This window comes from Sycon ciliatum, chromosome 7 (genome assembly GCF_964019385.1).
Source record: "Sycon ciliatum chromosome 7, ocSycCili1.1, whole genome shotgun sequence".
Classification (NCBI taxonomy): domain Eukaryota; kingdom Metazoa; phylum Porifera; class Calcarea; order Leucosolenida; family Sycettidae; genus Sycon; species Sycon ciliatum.
This window is the reverse complement of record NC_088649.1, coordinates 9353519-9376669: the sequence shown is the minus strand read 5'-3', so window position 1 is coordinate 9376669 and position 23151 is coordinate 9353519. Positions and strand designations below refer to the sequence as shown.

The window sequence follows — 23151 nt, the reverse complement described above, 5'->3', positions numbered from 1 at the left end:
TGTGAACCTTCAACAGGCCGTGACTCGGAGAAAACTACATGATTGTACATGTAGGTCAAATTCAACGATCCCAATATCTTTTCAATTTGGTCGCAATAAGGAGGTTTATCGACAGCATGTTCGACAGCATTTCGCCTAATTCCTGTCTATGAGGCAGCTGGTACATGGTATCAGCATAGTGAAAGTATAATACAGGAACAGCAATTAAAACTTACAGTACCAGTTTATATACAAGATTAACCCTTTAATTTAAGAGCCGCCCCATACTTGAATGCAAACCTTCAAAAGATCGTAACTCAGTCCAATCTCGCTCAAATCCAGTGATCGAAATATCCAGAGCGAAGAGAAAACTCTCACCTGTCGGGAGAAACAATCCACGAAGCGCTGCGCGCAACGGTTCCTGAGATAAATCACTCGTAAGTTGAGCCGCGATCTCGGCAATTTCAAAACCGCGCAGTGCGACTTTAGTATTGAGAATTTTGAGACTTTTCGTCACGCTGGTTTACTCGAATTTGCACAGGTTTCACTGTTGATATTGGCAAGAGTACACAGCGAAAAAATTGGAACTCCACGATCGTGTAAAATGAAATATCTGGAGCGGGACGCAATTGGACGCATTTGGGGCATTTTTCGTACTGTCGCTGCGATCTAGCTCCGGATAGACGGTGTGCTGGCTATCATGATCGACCTCATTCTCTTCCTCTCGCGGAGACCTTTCCAGGAAGCCCTAGATTGTGAGGATTGAGTGAGTAGAACTGAAGCTATGATCCAAGGAACACGAAAAAATGCAGAATTTTGAAATTTTCCTGTGGCTCGTTAATGAACAAAGTCATTTAGAGTGCGTTTGTTCCCTGATCCAAATTCACTTTTGTCTACAAAGCAGCTAGTGCTGACATAAGTCAGTGTTCGGTCGGTCCTTCATCCGAATTCAAGTTATGCGATCAAGTCCACCGACTAAACCAGATTTTTAACAGTCCGACGTGCACAATCTAGCACAAAACTGGCACGGAGTACTGAGACATTCCAGGGCATGAAAGTTAGCTTGAGCACTGCTCGATAGCGCTAACCAACGGCCTTCCAACTTGGACGGTTCATGGATATTAGTCCGTCCATCATTGTCATCAACTACATGTAAGTACAGTACTGTAGGATACTGGCGTTCGGGTTGTTACAATTCGTCCTCGCGAAGCTTCCCGTTCATATTCTCATCTCTGATATTCATAATATTGAGCCTCCCAATATGGGTGGTTGTTGCTTTGACCGTTCTGTCTGGTCTTGCCGTCCCGTCATCATACCAGGCCAGCATTCCATGAAGCCTTGGAATGTAGCTTGTGCTCGGCTCGATGGCACTCGCCTTCCCCTCTTTGGAATTATCACTAATATCCATGAACCTTCCAAGTTGGAAGGCCGTTGGTTAGCGCTATCGAGCAGTGCTCAAGCTGACTTTCATGCCCTGGAATGTCTCAGTACTCCGTGCCAGTTTTGTGCTAGATTGTGCACGTCGGACTGTTCAAAATCTGGTTAGTTGATGGACTTAATCGCATAACTTGTGCCCACAATTTCCATGTTACAAAGTCTTCAAGTTCTTCAATATTCGGAGGCTCCACTGTAGCTACTGTACGTATCATACTGTATACACTCTGATGAAGCCCCAATGCCAGTGGCAGAGATTACTGCAGTGTATGTGTAGGTGCATGACATCATTATTGTGTGTACACCAGTCCGCATGCGCGGTCTCTGAATCTGCATAACTTCTAGTGGAGCGGGGTTCTTTTCCCGCGCCTTGCTTGTTTTCGGACTGTTCTTCCAGATGTACTTGTAATGGTAGTTTTCTCCGACCCTGTGATTGTGCTTTGCTGAACCCGATATAACAAGTGGCGACGAAGATCGGATCATGGCGCTGCTCGGAAACCTGGGCCCCTTCACATCTACGGATGCTGATGACTGGGAGTCTTATCTGGCCAGGCTGGATCAATTCTACAAAGCGAATAAAATTGAGGACGGGCGGAAGAAATCTGTATTCTTGACAGTTGTAGGAGAAAGTGTTTTCAGGTTGCTAGTGACGCTGATCGCACCAGCAACACTGGATGACAAGTCCCTCTCAGAGCTGCGACAGACTCTGACTGCACACTTCTCCCCTAAGCGTCTGACAATTGCGGAACGCTACAAATTTTGGAGCCGCAGCCAGCAGGCAAGTGAGAGTTTTCATGACTATGCCGCTGAGCTACGACGTTTGGCAAAGACCTGTGACTTCGGCAATGGTCTGGAAGATGCCATCCGCGACAGGTTCGTCTGTGGCATACGAGACGCTGTCGTTTGTAAAAAATTGCTGACCATCGATGCCCTCACTTTGGAGACTGCTCTGAAAACGGCTGCAGCTCAGGAGGTGGTCGATCGCGAGGCTGCGCGCTTGATGGCCGCGGGTAGATCTACCTCCGAGTCCAGCGATGTCCATGCCGTTTGGCACAAGAGACAGCCACCTGCACCTAGACAGCGAGGCAAGTCCGGAGCCAGCGCTAGCAGCACTACTGACGGGGCTGCGCCTTGTTATCGCTGTGGCAATAAGGACCATGCTCCTTCACAGTGTCGCTTCAAGGCTTCCGAGTGCCACTACTGCCACAAGCGTGGGCACCTCGAGAAGGTGTGTCGTACGAAAAAGGGCGACCAACACCAAACCAATTTTGTATGTGAGGAGCATGAAGTTGGTGATGTGTACTCCGTAGAGTCCCGTCCCAAGCTAACTGTGAATGTGATGTTAGACGGGGTGGAAACGACAATGGTGCTCGACACCGGAGCTGCAGTGAGCCTTATGTCACGTGAGACGTGGGACCGTACCAGTGACAAACAACTCGAACCGGCTAACATCAAGCTGCGCTCGTACACAGGTGATGAAATCAATGTGTTGGGTCAAGCCACAGTGGAGGTATGCTATGATGGCCGTACAACGCCATTGCCACTGCTCATTGTTGAAGGCGAGGGTGCTACACTGCTCGGAAGGAATTGGTTGCCACACGTCCGACTCGACTGGTCATCCGTGTTTGGGGTTGACGAACCTACGGATGGACCCGATTTGGAGCGGATAGTTGCGGACAACGCGACCTTGTTTGACGGCCACGTTGGTGAGCTGCGAACAGGCGCATCTACCTTGCATCTGAAAGAGGACGCACGACCGGTGTTCAGGCGTCCCTATTCAGTGCCATACGCTGTCAAGCCCTTGGTTGAGGAGCAGCTCAGGAAGATGGAGCAGCAGCACATTATAGAGCCTGTCAAGCACAGCGAGTGGGCAACACCAGTAGTGGCTGTTCCAAAGCCCGATGGCTCAGTTCGTCTCTGCGGTGACTACAAGGTCACTGTGAATCCCCAACTACGAGTGGACCAGCACCCACTGCCGACAGCGCAGGACATCTTCAGCTCCCTGAATGGCTGCAAATATTTTGCAAAGCTGGATTTGTCGCAGGCGTATCTGCAAGTGCCGTTGGATAAGGCGTCCCAGAAGATGACTACCATCAACACGCACAAGGGCCTCTACCAGTTCAATCGTCTGCCCTACGGTATTGCATCGGCTCCAGCGGTGTTCCAAGGAATCATGGACAAGCTCCTGGTTGGCTTGGAAGGCGTGTCCAAGTACCTGGACGACATCCTGATCGCTGCACCCACTCGCAGACTACTGCTGGAACGTCTGAACACGGTGTTGTCGATTCTGTTGCAAGCCGGTCTGAAGCTAAAGAAATCGAAATGCATGTTCTTCTCCGACTCAGTCCAGTACCTCGGCTTCAAAATTGACGCGTCGGGTCTACACGCCACCGATGAGAAAGTGCAAGCGGTTCAGAACGCACGTGCACCGACGAATGTCACGGAGCTCAAGTCATTCTTGGGTCTGGTGAATTATTATGGCCAGTTCATTGAGAACCTGGCTTCGCTCGCACAGCCTCTCTACGATCTCCAGAAGCGTAACACCGTCTGGAAATGGCAAGCGCCACAGCAGCAAGCCTTCAGAGCTTTGAAGTCAGCTCTGAGTGCACCACCAGTTCTAGTTCATTATAGCCCTTCGCTACCGCTACGTCTGACCTGCGATGCATCAGGCACAGGAATTGGTGCTGTCTTGTCCCATGTGATGCCGGAAGGGCAGGAGCAACCAATCGCATACGCCAGCCGCTCTTTGACAACCAGCGAGCGCAATTATAGCCAACTGGAACGAGAAGCGCTTGCTATCGTGTTCGGTGTCACCAAGTTCCACTTGTACCTCTATGGACGGCACTTCAACCTGGTGACCGACAACCGCCCTCTTGCCGTAATCTTCGGTCCAAAGAGAGGCATCCCCTCAATCGCAGCCATGCGGTTGCAGCGTTGGGCTGTAACACTATCAGCGTATCAATACGATGTAATGGTAAAGACGACCGAAGCCAACGCCAACGCTGATTACCTGTCACGCATGTCGCTTGATTCGCATAGCGTTGATGTGTGTGAGGTGTCTGAGATTCTGACGACTCACCAGGATCAGCTGCCAGTCCTCGCAGCAGACATCAGTGCAGAGACGGCCAAGGACATCGTGCTCAAGCAGGTACTGCAGCATGTCGCCAATGGTTGGCCCGAGACTGTCCCCTCAGAGCTGAAGCCCTTCCACCGCATCGCAGAGGAGCTCACAGTAGTGCAGGGCTGCCTTCAGCGAGGATTTCGCACTGTGGTGCCCAGCACGCTTCAGCCCCGGCTCCTTCAAGAGTTACACATTGCACACCCTGGTATGGTGCGCATGAAGGCTTTGGCAAGGAACCATGTATGGTGGCCAGGTCTTGACAGCGACGTGGAGCGAGCCGTCCGAAGCTGCCATGCATGCCAAGTGAACAGGAATCGTGATCAACCAGTGGAGGTGACACGTTGGCCCAATCCAGCAGCACCCTGGAGTCGCATTCACGCCGATTTTGCTGGACCAATGGAAGGACGAATGTATTTGATCGTGACTGATGCATTCTCCAAGTGGTTGGAAGTGATTCCTATGTCCTCCACCACCAGCAAGACGACTATCGCAGAGTTCCGGAAGCTGTTTGCGGCGTATGGTTCTCCTGATGCAATCGGGACGGACAACGGCCCGCAGTTCACGTCCGTGGAGTGGAGCAACTTCATGGCTGAGAGAAGTATCATCCACCTGCGCAGTGCACCATACTTCCCCGCAACCAACGGAGCTGCAGAACGCTGTGTCCAAACATTCAAAGCTGCCTTGTTGAGTGAGAAGCGTGGTCTACTGTCCTGGACCGAGGCACTGCAGACGTTCTTGGAACGGTATCGCTCGACTCCTCACGCGACAACAGGAGAAACTCCATCGGCATTGTTCCTTCAACGGGAGCTCAAGACCAGACTGCACCTGGTACAGCCGCAAGCCAAGAATACCACCACCGCTGCCTGCCACCAGCCGCCAGCAAAAGGGTTGGACGAAGGCAGCGCCGTCTATGCGCGGATGTTCAACCAGCCTCAGAAGTGGTCAGCTGGCACCGTATTGCAGCGGAAAGGCACCAAGTCTTTCGAAGTTAAGCTGGCCAATGGTGTCATTGTGCGTAGACATGTGGACCAGCTGCGTGTTCGTGATCCTGCAACGACTCCTGAGCTTCCCTCTGATCCTGAGAAGGTAGTTCAGCAACGTGATGCTCGGACGCCATCAAGGCGTCACGCACTGAAGCCACAGCGCTACAGGGACTGAACTATTCTAGAGCACCGCTCTGTTCTCTTGTTCATGTTCAGCCGCCTTCTCATAATGCTCACTCTTCGCACACTGTCCTTCCCTCTGTTACTAGTGTTAGGCTCTCCCTTGTGTTTTTGAAGGGGGAGATTGCAGTGTATGTGTAGGTGCATGACATCATTATTGTGTGTACACCAGTCCGCATGCGCGGTCTCTGAATCTGCATAACTTCTAGTGGAGCGGGGTTCTTTTCCCGCGCCTTGCTTGTTTTCGGACTGTTCTTCCAGATGTACTTGTAATGGTAGTTTTCTCCGACCCTGTGATTGTGCTTTGCTGAACCCGATATAACAATTACAACAATTGCACTTTGCAGTGAAAGACCGTGGCTATGGTGGTGAAGGTGTTTTAGAGATGAATGTCTCAGTATAATTCACCAGCAAGCTGCTCCGGCTTCCCGCTGTATTGTCATGTCTCCTCTTTGGTTCCGTCTTTCCATTCTGTTCTCTGCTGGACTGTGTATTTCAGTATTACAAAAAATACTCAATCTGCGGACAGAACTGTTTCGTCCTTTGTGGACTCGTCAGCGCAGCACAGAGGAAATGAGGCCGAACCCGATAGCAATGGAAACAAAAATTTCCAATCAGGCCCGAACGTACCTTGCCAGAGTGCTCAAACTGACAAGTCAGTGAGCTCTGCATAACGCAAACAGCAAAGGCACTACCCCACGCAAGAGTGCTCAACTGCTACAACAGCAGGAGCGAAATACTCAATCTGCGGACAGAACTGTTTCGTCCTAATAATATACATGTACATTACACATATATATAATTATCTCGTATCATGTTCGGATTGTTGCAGATCGTATTCTGTTTCCTGTTTTACTGTTCTGTTCTGTGCCGTGTTCGTTATGGTTCTACCTTGGTTTCTATTGGATTTTGATTGGAAACTGACATAGTTTTAAAGTAGCGGGTATCAGCAACAGTGGGCCACTGGGGATTGCAGCGATCTGAGAAGCTGTTGCAATGCATTGAGAATGGAAAAGGTGCTCCCCGCACATTTTCCTATGAAATCATCGCCGAAGTCGCTACCGCTATCTCGTGCATGGAGAGCGTTCCATGCGCAACTGTCACTTCTATCATCTTGCGGACTATGTGACTCACAGTATGTGATTGAGAAACACAAGGCATATCAACTCATCATCATGACATAATAATTATTATCTAAAGTGGCTGTCAGAGAGATGCACAAAACTGTGTCGCTTTCTACAGTTGCTTTAATAGTACCACTTCTCCGCAAGTTCTCCGCAAGTGACTTTCAAAGTGCTCTTGAAGCACAGGTGCTCGAGATAGGGCCACCTTGACAATGTTCTCTGCAGGCTGTAAAGTAGTTTTGCTGAGCATCGTCCCTAGCCACGTGGAAGGTGCACTCTGTGTCTGACTCTGAACTGCCGGCCTCGCTGGCTCGGAGTCCACGCAGCGAGCGCGCCTCTCTGGATCGTCCCGACCTGAGTACAGAATTAAATTTAAAAATAATATCGGAGCCTCTTTTACTCCGCTTTCGAAGCTTCGCTTTCAGTCCAGTAAAAGTCATGACGGAGGTCTACAAGACTACATGATTGATGGACTGATGGTAGATCTACACACAAAAGGCACAACGGAGGTTTAGCAACTCAAGAGTTTCTTGCTCCACTGATTGATGTTACAGTACTGCAGCGTAGTACTAGTACTACTTAGTAGTACATGACTGACTACTGCCACAGTCCGCATGGTTGGTCTGGCACTGGCATACTGGATACAGCAGTCGATCGTGAGTGAGGATTTTGTGTAGCATACCGTAGATCTACGCCTCAACTCGAGTGCATAGGTGACAGTAGTCTGACATGCATGCATGTCATGCAAGACGGCTACTTTTTTCGTTCGGAAATCTTGAAACAAATGAGGGTGATCGTAAGGCGATAGAAAAGAAGCGATGAAGTGGGAAGAAATGGAATTATTTGTAGAAAGAAAGGCCAGCACAGTATCGCCATCACTCCTGTAGTCAGTACTGCGGCGATAGAAGATTGTGCATTGAGCTGAAGCAACCAAGCCGACAGATACGGAAATCTGTGACAGCCGTCAGAGGGGAACAGGAAAGGGAAAACTAGTCATGTCGACCGATGAAGAATCAAGGACTTCCCTGCTGGACAGTGCAAATGCCGAGGATGATGGCGATCCGGGTGGAGGAGTTGCTGATAGTTTGTCTGCTCGCATGCGATTGCTCGTGTTAGTCACGCTGGCTGGAGCCTCGTTCAGCAGTAATCTGAATGCGTTCGGAGCGTTCTTCTTCACAGCTGCGCTGGAGAAGGCACCTAACACCGGAGCTGTGTATCGCACGGCAGTCGGTGGTGTGTATAGTATTTCATACGTCGTGGGAGCCGTAGTCATTCCGCTGATTACGAAAGACTTGCCTAACATCGGCAGTAAGAACCTGATGGTCCTGAGCTACTTCGTGACGGGAGCGACACAGCTGATGTTCGCCTATGTGGGTGACATCCAGGACTGGCGCGTGTTTCTAGTCTATTGTTACTGTATACGCATACTGCAGGGCGTTGCGTACGTCACATCCTCAGTGGCCGTCATGTCCTATCTAACCCGGCTGTACCCCGCCAATCTCGGTTTCGTCAACGGCTTCCAGATGATGTTCCTGTCCAGCGGGCACATTGGCGGTATCCTGCTCGGCGGCGCGATGTACGATGTAGGCGGTTTCAAGGCACCATTCCTGACATCCGGCGCTATCATCTTGCTCGCATCGGCAGCAGTGCTACTGTTACTCGTTGATGTGGACGAGTTGAAGGCAAAGTCCGGAAAGGCCACGTGCAGTGGCGGAAATGGCCGTACTGAGCAGGTTGTGAGCGTGAGCACCATTCTGCGATCGCCGTGGGTTTTGCTCATGGTGTTCCTGCTCATCTTGAGGAACATGGCCTATAGCGGCATCGAGCCTGTTCTCGGCCCGCGCATGAAGAACAGACTCGGTTCCCCGGCCGTCGTAGTCGGAGCTGTCCTGACAACGGAGGGAGTTACATCTACGCTGATTCCTCCCATTGTCGGCGTAATACTCGACCGGGGCTTTAGTGCTCCGATCATGATAACAGCTGGTTTAGCGTTGGATTCTCTGAGCTTTTTCCTAATGGCTCCAGCTACATTCTTACACATATCACCTTCGCTTTGGCTGTTCTTTGTCGGCATCTTGCCTCTGAGCATCGGGAACGTATTGATGCAGGCCCCGTGCGTAGTGAGTATGTCTCAACACCTGGAACAGACCGGGGTGGGTAACTCCGTACAGCTGCGCGTCGCGGTCGCCGGGCTGTCCAGGTGGGCATTGACCGTGGGATTTGCCCTGGGTCCCGTCGTCTTTAGTCCGATGGTGGGCGCTCTCGGTTTTCAGCTAGCTCTTACCATCATTGGTCTTGCGTATCTTTGCCTGGCTGCTGGAATGGTGGTGCTGAGCTGGCTGCACCATGTCGCTCTTAATGTCTTGCACAAACACGCTGACATAGTTAAAACTAGCGACAACACAGATGAAGGGGACAATGACAATCTGTAGTGCCGCCGTGTATTGAGTTTATGCTATTTTTTCACAATCAACTTGAAGTCGGATATTGAGCAAGTTGGGTTGTGTGTTGCTTCGCTGCTTCTAATTGCAGTCAGACTGGATTGTCAAGTCTAAAACTGGTCTCGTTGTCGTCCTGTAACAGGTGACATTCTCCGCTACTGTGGGACTTGGCTTGTGCACATTTTTTTGCGCTCCCTTTCCCCTCTGGTCCTTGTCGAAGTCGGATGGCTCTTTGTTTACACACTGGAGATTATCTTAGAACTACATGTAGGGTAACTTGGCTGAATGCCTCACTAGCCTGTCCGTTTGGCGGCCAGCCATTCCACGTTTCTAGTAGCTCATGATCTAGTTACAGTGGTGGTGTAGGACAGTGATTCACCAGTCACTCCCTTGTGTCCTTTATAGTTTAGCAATCGACTTATTCACATCATATATGCAGGGTTCAAAAGCCAAAAACCTCTACGAAATATATTACTGGTTTCAACACTAAAACCCGTCCGGGAGTCATAGGTTCTGTCCTTAAACAGCATTTGGCCAGTGCAAGCAGCATGGTTAGTGTTGGAGGTGATGGTCGTTGTCCTGGTTATAGTAAAATAACTAGACTTCGCCTGTTTTGGTAATTGACTTTACCCAAGCAAGCTGTTTCGACCATAAATGCCTCATGCATCAGTACAGCTACGGTTAGTGTTGGAGGTGATGGTCGTTGTCCTGGTTATAGTAAAATAACTAGACTTCGCCTGTTTTGGTAATTCACTTTACCCGAGTAAGCTTTTTCGACCATAAATGCCTCATGCATCAGTACAGCTACGAGATTTTAAAGCAAGCCGAGCTAACACTATCAAACAACAAACAACGACGACGGCAACTACGACTACAACAACAACAACAACAACAATATCTCCTCTTGGCCACAGGCCAGCGTGAGACATAGATTTGAAATAACTGCGGCTGTATCATAAAAACCAAGTGGCCCCGCCCCCTTCATACCGGCACATAAAGTGAAAAGAGGTATCTCCGTCAGCACACAGCCTGCTGTGGCTGCGTCACCATGGGCCCATTGGCATTGGCACCCGTACCATACTGCAGTAATGTTAGCCAGACAACGAACATGTGCACTGGAATACTGCCTGAAAAACAATCATCGGAAAATGAAAATGAACTTCAAAACGAAATTGTGACACAACTAGCCTATGTCCTGTCCAATGGATGCTCCAACATCATAATTTCCTATTTTTATTAAATAAAAATAATAATTTATCGGAAAGAACACATCGCGTCCTCGGCGGCAACGCCAGCCTTTACGCTTCTGTATGATTATTATGTGTAAGCTCAGCTACATATACATGTACAAGTACATGTGATGGCGAATTGTCCACATTCTATATTGGTTGACCTTCTGAAGATGAATAAATAGGGGCACGGATTTGTGGAAGTTTGTGAGCTGCCACGCACACATAATTGTGAATGCGTACATACATGTATGTGCGTGTGTGTGTGTTTGTGTGTGCGTGCATGTGCGTGTGTGTGTGCATCAGGATGCACATGATACGAACAATAGATGACAACATGCCAATGCGAACTCAACAAAAAGTTATCAATTTCGCCTACAGGTCCTCATCGTCGGAGTCTGTGTTCACAGTGTCAGCTTGTTTGTGTGCAAGCGTTAGAGCAACATGGTGCAGCCAGGATAGTGGCAGCATTAGAACAGCCAATCCCGCATACACTAGACCAATGACCGTCATAGCCAGGGGAAAGCCGAGGAGAGCCACCATTGATGTGAAGATCACAGACCCAAGTCCGTAGCCGATGGTCAGAGAAAAGCGCGATAGGCTAGCCACGGCGACACGCAGCCCAGCAGCACTTCCCACGCCAATACCCTCCAGATGTTGTGACATGCTGACAACGCTAGCTGCTTGCATCAGCACATGGTTCAGACTAAGCGGCAGAACCCCAACGAATAACTGCCATAGTGGCGGCGCCTTCTCGTGTACAAACACAGCTGGACCGATAAGGGAAAGTCCCAGTGTCTCGCACAGCATGCCCAGCATGATGAGTAAAGGAGCATTGGCTCCCTTGTCCAGCAGATCGCCTACGAATGGTGACGCTACGGTCGACGCTATTGCCTTGACCGAGATCACCGCACCGGTCACCACAGCAGGGGAGTCGAGCGTGCTACGCATGCGCGGGCCAAGAACAGGATCCACGCCGGCATTGCCGATGTTCGACATGAGCAGAGTGAACACCATCACCCACACCCACGGCGAACGCAATATCGAACCAACGCCCACCACCTTCACCGTCTGAGATTTTTGCGCGCTGCTGCGTACATCGTCGATATCTGCAAGTGAAATAAACAGCGCCATGCTGGCCGTTACATTGACCGCACCGCCAAACAGAAACGGTGCTGCAAAGCCGCCGATATCGTACAGTGCGCCGCCCAGCATAACCCCGCTGACGTGGGCGATTGCCAGAAAGCCCATCTGGAACGCGGTGGCGAAGCCAAGATTCGCCGGGTACATTGCGATCAGATACGTCATTGTGGCGAACGTGGACATTGCGTACGCAACGCCCAGCAAAATCCGTACGGCGAACGAGTAGAGAATGAATATCCGCCAGTCGGTGATGGTAGTGACACTGGCGAATACTAGGAGTGATGATCCTGTGATGAAGTGGCTGAGGACGATCAGATTTTTACTCCCGATGTTGGGCAGATCTTTAGTAAAGAATGGAAGGGTGATGGCTCCTGTCACCATGAAAACGCTGTACACGCCGCCAATAGCTGTGTGATACCCTGGGCCTGCCCCGGGGTTCTTGGCCAGAGCTGCCGTGGTGTAGAACGATTGCATAGACGTGAGATCTCCGCTCATAGTGGCTGCAGCCAGTGTAACCAGAATAAGGATTCGTCTTGTTCGAGATATTATACCACCATCACCGCCATCATCACCACCACGTAGCTCGCCGTCATCGTCTTCGTTTGCTGTGTCCAGCAGAGATTTCTCCGATTCGTCATCGAGCCGCCCGCTTCCGGACATCGGTCGAGCGTCGTTTGCGTTCCGCATGACGGATCGCGGAAGCGGTGATTCACAAAACAGCTAGCCTTGCACCTACTTATCCCCCATTCATTATTATTTGCAGGGCAGCCGATTATGTTACGGCGTCTACACTTTGATTTCATTCACGGTCGGAACAGACGGTCATTGTTGTCGACGTCGAGGAAGTGAATCTACTGACTCGAGTACTGAGCAGACCTCTACTAGTGCTACTAGTACTACTGACATCTGTCGTGGACATGGAAATCCAGTCGACCGGGGCCGGCGCCCTCAGAGCGTACGGAACGCTTGGGGCATGCAGTGTTGTGGTGACTGTTGTCTGTGTGTTGATCCGATCGGATCGGCCGATCGATGCGACCAACGCTTGTCCACGGCTGCATGGCCAGCGCCCTGGGGTCGCTAGACGTGCGAACGGATTTCTATGTCCACGACGGTGCTACTACCGGAAGTATCAAGAGTAGACCCAGGTGCTCGAAGTCCGTACACGTTTATAGTGTGTGTTTGCCGAGCTGAAACTCACACTAGCAATGATCACTTGCCAGAATCCTGCTCGTGGATGGAAGGTATCTTGTCCAAGTTTGTTTTGAGGCCGGGCTCGATTGAACCAGGCCATCTTTCGATCCGATCTGTTTCTCTGGAGTTCGCTCATTTTTCATATCAAAATTTGGTGTCGCAGAGGGTACTCTAAGTCCGTACTGATCAGAGGTGACTCGAAATACACACATATTTCTGCTAATTGCTAACTTGCAATCCCTCGGTTACGACGAAAGCACCGAAGGGATATGTTTGGCATGTGCCTCCACCGGTATTTCTTGCAAAAGCGTAGTTTGTTGCCGAAATGCAAGCTGTTTTTAGTCGGCTCAGAGAAGAAGCAGCTGCGCTGTGAAAACCGCGGGAAAACAGTGGTGGAGATGCCAGGAGTGTCAACCTTTCTGCAAGGATTGGTGGTTCTCTGTAAATTCTTCTCCTCTGGCCATTGTCAGCTCTAAGCTGGCTCTTGATGATTGAGTGAAGGTCTGTTTGACGCTGTGTCCGTTCGAAATCGGTCTTGGCAAAGTTGATTTTTGCATGAAATGTAACCCAATTTGTATTTCGTATGGACACTCGAAAACCCACTCCCGTGGTATGGGACTTCTGCTGATCGTAGATCCCTGAAAATTGGTACGCGAGGAGAACATACCACACTGTCCCCTCCATAAAATATTTGAGTCGAATACAATAACAGAACATGAAATTATGGGCGTACGAACTTAGGATACCATGTACGGACTTCGAGCACCTGGGTCTACCCAGTAGAGTCCAGCAGATTCTGCCGGCAGGAAAATTGGAATTGGCAGAATTCGGCATTTTTTCTGGTAATTAGTTTCATGCATGTTTGGTATGTGGATAGAAAAATGGAGCAGAATTCGAGGAATAGGGCTTGAAAGTGATGACGTCGAAACGGCCAGGGAGTAGTAAGTTGACATCAGATTTCTATTTTTGGATCCACTAAGGTGTGACTTTGCTATTGCCTAAGTATGTGGGTGCATAGCAACCCACTCATGTTGCATGCAGGTGTGACTTTTATTTCGCCACCAGTTGTAACCCCGCCCCCAGTAGCCAAATCAGTCAGTTTCACTGGGTACATCACCATGCTGTGGGTAAGACCGCTTGAAATGTGCTTGGATCCATACAAAAACTGGATCCAAGTGGATCCAGTTTTTGAATTTTTGAAATAATTGTTGCTATGCTGTGACGTAGCACTTTCAAGCCCTATTGGCCGCCATAAGGTTTGTATAGTTCTGCCAATTTTTCTGCTTTTCGAGCAGAATCTGCTGCACCTTTTCGAGCAGAATCCGCCGGTCCCTAACCCCCAGTTATGTACTCTTGCTAGTATGTACATGTACATGTGTACTCTCTGTCGACGTCATGCAAGTAAAGAAATTAGTTACACTGTACCACATCACAGAAATAATTAATTTCGCCGACTTGCATGGAGCATGGCACCGAACTCGTCTTGCCACTGACGGAAAAAGACAACAAAAAAAGCCGCCCCAAAAAACTACAAAGGCTGTGGACAAGGCCCAACGTGACTATGGTGACCAAGGGCTCACACACGATGGCAGCTGAAACCACACATACATGTACATGTAGCCCTTGGCGGATTATGCCGGCATAATATTTGGCATAATCTTGGGATTTCGTCAAAAAATAATGCTCCGGCATAATATACGGATTCCAACGTGTAAGGTCGGCATACTCTTTCGGTTTAGGCAAAAAATTATGCTCAGGGGCATAATACAGCTTTGCCAGAAAGCCTGCAGATTTTTTTTTAAATACCCCAGTTACAACTCCTTGTCATAGCCCTTGGCGGATTATGCCGGCATAATATTTGGCATAGTCTTGGGATTTCGTCAAAAAATTATGCTCCAGCATAATATACGGATTCCAACTATACTAACCACGGGAACATTATTTGTGCTGGGATGACGGCTACACCTTAGCTCACCGGTTAGAGCATCGCTGGCCTCAAAGATAAAGCGAAGGTCCCTGGTTCGAATCCTGGTGGCGACAGTCGATTTTTTTGTTCAGACGTTTCCCGTTTGTGTCTTTTCTTCAAACCAGTGAACAGTACATTTTAGTATTAAAATTAATTGTATTTGTGTAGAGTGCAACCTGAACAGGCAAATCGCCTAATGACAGTGGGACCACTGTGTCAACAGTTACCGAAGTATATAATATCTCTCTCGATCTCTTGACATGGGACAAACAGTCATGATATCAAGTAAGAAGTATAAAGTTGCTGATATTGTCAATACACTGTTAGTATTGCCAGGTAGCGCTCGCATTCTCTTTAAACATGCCTCCGAAGAAATACTCACATTGAGTGAGCATAATCAGGCTAAATATAGGAATGCTTGGAACAATCCGATCACGTTTTAAAAAAAACTCAAGAATTCTGTGAAATTATTTCGCCTACACTACAGGTCCTCATCGTCCGAGTCAGTGTTGACTGTGGCAGCTTGTTTGTGTGCAACCGTTAGAGCAACATGATGCAGCCAGGATAAGGGCAGCATTAGAACAGCCATACCCGCGTACACTAGACCAATCACCGTCATGGCCAGAGGAAAGCCAAGGACAGCCACCATTGACGTAAATGTCACCGGCCCAATTCCGTAGCCGACAATCAGAGAAAAGCGCGATAGACTAGCTACTGCGACGCGTAGCTCTACGGAATCTCCGACGCCGATACCCTCCAGATGTTGTGACATGCTTACTACACTAGATGCTTGCATCAAGACGTTGTTCAGACTAAGCGGCAAAGCTCCAACACATAACAGCCATAGTGGCGGTGTCCCGTTCACAAACACAGCTGGACCGATAAGGGAAAGTCCCAACGTCTCACACAGCATACCCAGCATGATGAGTAACGGAGCATTGGCTCCTCTGTCGAGCAGAGCGCCGACAAAAGGCGATGCTACGCTAGCGCCTATGGCCTTGACGGATATCACCGCACCAGCCACCACAGCTGGGGAATTCAGCGTGCTGCGCATGCGTGGGCCGAGAACAGGGTCGACGCCAGCGTTTCCAAGGTTCGACATGACCAGGGTGAACACCATGAGACAGACCCATGGCGAACGTACTATCGAGCCAACACCAACCACCTTCACTTCCATAGAATTGTGCTTGTTCCGAGCGTGCACAGTATCGATATCAATAAGTGACACAAACAGTATCGCGCTGACCAGCACATTGACAGCACCGCCGAACAGGAACGGTACTTTGAAGCCGCCGATATCGTACAGTGCGCCACCAATCAAGACGCCGCTAACGTGGCCAATGGCGAGAAACGTCATCTGGAACGCGTTGACAAAGCCGAGGTTCGTCGGGTACATGGCAATGAGATAGGTCATCACTGCAAACGTGGACATAGTAAATGCAACGCCTATCAGAGCCCGCAAGCAATACGAGTATGCAATGAACACTCGCCAGTCGTTGATGGTAGTCACACCGGCGAAAACCAGAAGTGAAGATCCTGTGATGAAGTTGCTGAGGACGATCAGATTTTTACTACCGATGTTGGGCAGATCTTTGGTAACGAACGGAAGAGCGATGGCTCCAGCCACCATCAAAATGCTATACACGCCGCCAATAGCTGCGTGATATCCTGGGCCTGCACCGGGGTTCTTGGCCAGAGCTGCCGTGGTGTAGAACGATTGCATAGACGACAAATCATTGCTCATAGTTGCCACAGCCAGTGAGATCAGAATTATAATTCGTCTTGTTGGAGATATACCGCCATCGCCGCCATCGCCACCACCACGTAGCTCGCCGTCATCGTCTTCGTTTGCTGTGTCCAGCAGAGATTTCTCCGACTCACCATCACGCCGCCCGCTTATGGACACTAGTCGAGAAGTTCTGCCCGAGCTCAGCATGACGGAAGCGGCGGATCGCCCTCAACTAGCCGGTTACCTGGCCACCTGCAGCAGAGCTGCCATCGGTGATGCAGTCATTGTTGCGAAGTCGACGCTTCCGATTTCCATCCTGGCTTAGCACCGATGGCCGTCGGCCGGGATCGATGGAGTCGTCTCGATCGGACATGCCATTGCGCCCTTCGAGTAACAAACTTACTTCAACAAAATCACATACTAGTAGATCTACTGCAGATTGAGTACTATAGAATGCTTGTTGTAGTCTACCTGTGTCTTGGGGCAACTCCATGGCCACATGTGAATATGGGGATTACTTTAGTACAATGTCATGAAGATTGACTACATGATTGGACAAGTAGAATCACTTCGGAGGATCTCTTCGAGTGCGAGAGTTTGCACACTAATATCGGCTTGGTCCCATAGCTCATACATGTATTCTTATGGCATAACTCATGACAAACAAGGTCCCCGAAGCTCCAGTTCCGGTGGTGGTTTGTTTCACTTCTCGGGCAGTTCACGTCCCAGAAAGTTTTGCCATAAAGCCCAATTGCCATAAAACTGTTATGAGAGCTAGCAGAATAAAATAATACTTTTAAAAGAAATGCACGGACATCACGCACCCGCATTAGTGAAGGAAAGGGGGCTTGTCAACTGACAACAGCTCATAGCTGAATAGTATCAGCTGACAAACCCACTTTCCTTCACTAGAACTACATGTAATTCAGTGAAAAGGGAATGAAAACCGGTTTAGTTTGGAAATTTTCGCTTTGTTTTTCTAGACCGATGACTGCGTACATCCATGTACATATACTACAGACTTATGGCGCTAAATAATCTATCATCGATGTGCACATTAAAGTTTGGTGAACAGCACTTGTCAATAAAAATAAACTGATACATTGCATGTGCATAAAGGATAGCAAGACTCTACCTAGATTGATAAGAAGTCATGAAAAATGAAGTCCTACTGACATTGAACTCAATGGATACTTCATGAGACAAAAAATATGCCAGGAAAAACCCTATCAAGTCAAAACCCAATGAATGTTGTGAAATTTTGTCTACAGGTCTTCATCGGCGGAGTCAGTGTTCATAGTGTCTGTTTGTTTGTGTGTAGGCTTTAGAGCAACATGATGCAGCCAGGATAGTGGCAGCATCAGAACAGCCAATCCCGCATACACTAGACCAATGGCCGTCATAGCCAGGGGGAAGCCGAGGAGAGCCACCATTGACGTGAATATCACGGACCCAAGTCCGTAGCCAATACTTAGAGAGAAGCGCGATAGGCTGGCCACAGCGACACGTAGCTCTATAGGATCTCCCACACCGATACCCTCCAGATGCTGTGACATGCTCACAACACAAGAGGAATGCAGCAGAACAATGCAAAGACTCAGTGGCAATGCGCCGACGAATAACTGCCATAACGGCGGTATCTCGTGTACAAACACAGCTGGACCGATAAGGGAAAGTCCCAATGTCTCACACAGCATGCCCAGCATAATGAGTAACGGAGCATTGGCTCCTCTGTCGAGCAGAGCGCCGACAAACGGCGACGCTATGCTCGTGCCAATCGTCTTGACTGCTATCACCGCAGCGGCCACCACTGCTGGGGAATGCAGGGTGTTGTGCATACGTGGAGCAAGAACAGAATCCACACCAGCGTTCCCAATGTTTGACATCACCAGGGTGAACGCCATGAGGCACACCCATGGCGAACGTACTATCGAGGCAACACTAACCACTTTCACGTCCTCAGAACCGTTCTGGCCCGTGTGCACTGTGTCGATATCGATTAGTATCACGAACAGTATCACACTGCAAATCACATTTACCGTACCACCGAACAGGAACGGCGCTTCGAAGCCTCCAATGTCGTAGAATCCACCGCCGAACATAACGCCGCTGACATGCCCGATCCCGAGAAACGTTATCTGAAAGGCATTGACAAAGCCCAGATTTGCCGGGTACATGGCAATCAGATAGGTCATTACGGGAAACGTGGACATTGCAAATGCCACGCCGAGCAAAATCCGCACGCAGTACGAGTAAAATATAAACACTCGCCAGTCGGTGATGGTGGTGATACTGGCGAATACCAGAAGTGACGATCCTGTGATGAAGTGGCTGAGTACAATCAGATTTTTACTACCGATATTGGGTAGATCTTTGGTCAACATCGGAAGAGCGAGGGCTCCTGCCACCATGAAAACACTGTACACTCCACCAATAGCTGTGTGATAACCGGGACCTGCACCGGGATTCTTGTCCAGGGCTGCTGTGGTGTAGAAAGCTTGCATAGATGAGAGAGATCCGCCGATCGTTGCTGCAGCCAGTGTAACCAGAATAGTGATTCGCCTTGTTGCAGATATGCCAACAGCGACCGCTTCGTCCTCGTCGTCGTCGTTCGCCGTGTCCAGCAACGATTTCTCTGATTCGTCATTTCGCCGCCCGCTGCTGCCGGACATCGGTCGAGTTCCGCCCAAGCTCCGCATGACGGAAGCGGCGCGTCCCCACAGCTCGCATGTCACCAGGTCACCACTACGGCACTAGCAGTAGCACTATCGGTACAGGTGTGTCATTTCCATTTGCGATGCAGTCACCGGAACCGTAGGAAGACGACACTTTGATTTTCATCCGCTCAGCGGCTCGGACCGACGGCGTAGGACCATCGGAACAATCTTCGAGTTTCCAAATCCAGGACAGAAAGGAGTGGCGCGTGGCATCGCTGCATGCATGCTGCTCTGCTCCTACTACGGTACTATACTAGTACTAGTAGATCTACAATCAGTCATTATAGTAGATCTACTAAGTGTGCACTCTTTTCCAGTCAAAGGGCCAGTGTGCACTCTTTTCCATCCAGTCAAAGGGTCATTGTGTATGCCCCATGGATTCTACATGACATGTAGAATCCATGGGGCGCCGGGCATACACAATGACCCTTTGACTGGATGGAAAAGAGTGCACACTTATCATTGAATGGACTGTAGTCGTAGATCCTATGCCTGCATTTTGTAGGATCCTCTGATCTGGCGGGCACGGCCACGTACGTGTAGATTCTACGCGGTGTAGACTGTAGGCCAAGGCCTGCGCCCATGCATGGCCTGGCCATGGCCCACCGCGCGCGGCCCAACCAACACCAATAATTATTATAATTATTTTGTCAAGACTGACATTTTTAAATTTGGTGGGCATGTATATCGCGGCCTCAACGACCTTTTTATGAACACTGATTGAGTGATTCTGTAATTTCTGGCCGCCGCTCCACGAACATACAATCATGTACATGTACAACCCGTACAGTCATGTACTATCAGAGTATCACAATCCCACCTTCCAAGTTCCAACCCGGCAAATATTTAGATTTTGATAAAAACAATTCGAAGCCTCTCAATTATTTTGTAATACTTGAAGTGTACTATCACAATAGTCATGATTATAAATTTATAATGATGACGAGGCTGTTGTTCCAAGACACTGCATGCCCACACTGGCCGCAGCTAGCTACAGTTGCTGGTCACATGACATTGCAATGTCACATGTATATGTATAATAAAAATAATAATAATTATAGCCGTAAAATGGCAATAAATAAGATAAATTGTGCACTCATAACAACAGCAAAAATGAAGAAAGTCAAGTTCCATAACGTTTTCTTGTATTGTATTGTATTGTATTGTATTGTATTGTATTGTATTTATTTAAAAGGATTCTCCAAAAGCAAATGGATGCTTATCACGGAAGTCTCCCACATAAATATCGCAAGAAAAATGGGGAAATGGGGGAGAGGAGAGTGGAAGATGAAGCATGGGAAGAAGGGAAACAAGTACCTAAATATCGAGGTATAAAAGCAGGAAAGAAATCGACGAGGGAAGAAATCACCTCAGCAGATAATAGCGGGACATTTAGATGAAAAAAACCCAGCAAGGATTAATTTCAAGGAAAAAAATTTCTCAAACGGAAAAGTTCGGAATTCCAGTCAGAGAATATCTATGCTGTGAGTAATGAGCCTTTAGAGCAATGCGAAAATTGACAGAGGACTGAACGCAGTGGATGTGTTCTGGAAGTTTGTTCCATTCCACAGATAAACTGAAGAGAGGGGATTTAAGGAAATGGGCGCCAGAACGAGGTAAAACTATAGAGGACGGGTGACGACAACTAAGGGATACATTGAATTTGAAACGAATTAGCAAAGACGGAAACTGGTAAAAGACATGATGAAAATACAGCAAGGACAGAATCTGACGACGCCACTTCAGGGATGACCAGTCACAAGTACGATTAAGAATCTGCTTCGGGGTTTCCCACTTAGGAGGGTGCCGGGTCTTACAAAGCAGATATGAACGAGCAGCAACGGCTTGCAGTCGGTCTAACGTAAGCGAATCTGAATGGGATACGGCGAATGACCAGACAGGGACTGCGTATTCTAACAGTGGTCGTACGTAACACTTGTAGAGCAAATTCACGGTTGAAGCAGAAAGGAAATGGGCCATATGGCGCAACAGAAAAACACGACTGCGAAACTTAAGGGTGATAGATTTTATATGGTTAGAAAAATTTAGTGAAGGAGTGATAGTCACGCCGAGATGACAGTGGCTATCACCTTTCTGAATAGGCACACGGTTCATTGTCAAGGGGGATGACGGGCCGGGGGTAGGGACCGGCGGATTCTGCTCGAAAAGCAGTGAAATGGGCAGAACCATACAAACCTCATGGCGGGCAATTCCTCGAATTCTGCTCCATTTCTTTATCCACATACCAAACATGCATGGAACTTACCAGAAAAAGTACCGAATTCTGCCAATTTTCTGCCTGCAGAATCCGTGGACCCTATCTCCTACTTGCTGGGAGTCTACTTGACTGTACTGTATGGTTTGAAGCCTGATGCCATGGCCATTAGGGGTGTGCGGATAATGCTCGAAAAGGTGGCAGATTCTGCTCGAAAAGCAGTGAAATTGGCAGAACCATACAAACCTTATGGCGGGCAATTCCTCGAATTCTGCTCCATTTCTTTATCCACATACCAAACATGCATGAAACTTCCCAGAAAAAGTACCGAATTCGGCCAATTTTGCTGCCGGCATTATCCGCATACTATGCCTAAGACCATGTACATGTACATGATCGATGACAGTCTAGTGATGTGCATGCCAGCTAGCTGCAGTCTGAAGTAGCCCTTGGCGGATTATGCCGGCATCATATTTGGCATAATCTTGGGATTTCGTCAAAAAATTATGCTCCTGCATAATATACGGATTCCAACGTGTAAGGTCGGCATAATCTTTCGGTTTAGACAAACATTATGCTTAGGGCATGACCGTGTGTGTATGCGTGGTTTCTCAATCCTATATGAACAGCGTGAATACATAGTGGAACCGAGCATAATTCAGCATATTTGTTGGCATAATTGTGGCATAATCAAAAGCATATTAATTTTGACGATTGGCCATGGGCCCGGGCCCATGGCCGAGCATAGTCCGCCAATGGCTAGCCGGGGGCTAATGCATATTTTTGAAAGGGTAGGTGGACGCATTTACTGGTGTTAAACGTCATGGCAGTAGCTGATGACCATTGACAACACTTATCAATGTCAGTCTGGAGCAATGCATGATGGATAGGAAGTGAGGTGTTTGCTGGAGAAACAAGAATTAAATTAGAGTCATCAGCAAAAAGGGATAGGGTACTAGAAGCAGGGGCATCAGGAAAGGAGTTGATGCACAGGTTAAAAAGAAGCGGGCCGAGATGGGAACCTTGGGGTACGCTTTGTGACTGTCATTATTATTATTATTATGAAATGACCCAAAGGCAATGTGCCTATCGAGGGGTTCATTATTTTGATTGAAAGAACAGTAGATGTAGATGTATGTACAAAGAGAAGTAGGGATTGATGAGGAGAGAAATGGGGAAAATCAACTGCAAGGTGGCGGAATTCCGTTGATTGCATAAGCATAGTCAGCTGTAAATTTCCTGAGGGCAGCTTTGAACTTATAGAGCGAGGCTTCCGATGTTAGACTGGGTCATCTTTACGACTATTGTCTCCTCGTCGAATTATAGCAGCTGGATATTATTATTATTTTAGAATCAACTCGTAAAAACTCCAAGTCAATCTCCAATTGACACAAACCTCGTTTATTCAACATAATCATATCCTATCCTATAAAAACAGTTTATAAAACCAGCTTTTTAGGATCGGACCCAGTCCGCAAAACCAAGAGAGCTAGCTCCCTTAGCTGCTGTTGGAATATGCAAGAATGGGCCTTCCAGATAAGGTCTAACAAGGAGCAGTGGTTATAGAGTATACTGTAGTTATGAAATGAACATCGGTAACCATGGAGATAGACCACGCTCTCATAATTGATACTGGCAAGAGTACATGATACTGGTTATAAATTGACCAAATAAGGAAAATGATCTGATAGCCTATGAA

At 48.5% G+C, this 23151-nt stretch overlaps 5 protein-coding genes across 5 annotated transcripts; 2 read left to right on the top strand and 3 right to left on the bottom strand.

Annotated features, from left to right (window-relative positions):
• Nucleotides 1–1894: 1894 nt before the first annotated feature.
• LOC135821597 (uncharacterized protein K02A2.6-like) lies at nucleotides 1895–5692 on the top strand. Its single transcript, XM_065334595.1, has one exon. The coding sequence runs from the start codon at nucleotides 1895–1897 to the stop codon at nucleotides 5690–5692; it is 3798 nt and encodes a 1265-aa protein (XP_065190667.1).
• Nucleotides 5693–7559: 1867 nt separating this feature from the next.
• On the top strand, nucleotides 7560–9383 carry LOC135821903 (MFS-type transporter SLC18B1-like). The gene has a single exon (XM_065334896.1). The coding sequence runs from the start codon at nucleotides 7817–7819 to the stop codon at nucleotides 9251–9253; it is 1437 nt and encodes a 478-aa protein (XP_065190968.1). The 5' UTR covers nucleotides 7560–7816; the 3' UTR covers nucleotides 9254–9383.
• A 1483-nt stretch (nucleotides 9384–10866) lies between these two features.
• On the bottom strand, nucleotides 10867–12321 carry LOC135821596 (MFS-type transporter SLC18B1-like). The gene has a single exon (XM_065334594.1). It carries the CDS (start codon nucleotides 12319–12321, stop codon nucleotides 10867–10869), a length of 1455 nt encoding a protein of 484 aa, XP_065190666.1.
• A 2951-nt stretch (nucleotides 12322–15272) lies between these two features.
• On the bottom strand, nucleotides 15273–16727 carry LOC135821595 (MFS-type transporter SLC18B1-like). Its single transcript, XM_065334593.1, has one exon. The coding sequence runs from the start codon at nucleotides 16725–16727 to the stop codon at nucleotides 15273–15275; it is 1455 nt and encodes a 484-aa protein (XP_065190665.1).
• A 717-nt stretch (nucleotides 16728–17444) lies between these two features.
• Nucleotides 17445–19442, bottom strand: LOC135820934 (MFS-type transporter SLC18B1-like). The gene is made up of 2 exons (XM_065333994.1): nucleotides 18467–19442; nucleotides 17445–18067 (listed from the first exon to the last, which is right to left on the bottom strand). The coding sequence occupies exons 1-2, from the start codon at nucleotides 19217–19219 to the stop codon at nucleotides 17786–17788; spliced, it is 1035 nt and encodes a 344-aa protein (XP_065190066.1). The 5' UTR covers nucleotides 19220–19442; the 3' UTR covers nucleotides 17445–17785.
• Nucleotides 19443–23151: the final 3709 nt, after the last annotated feature.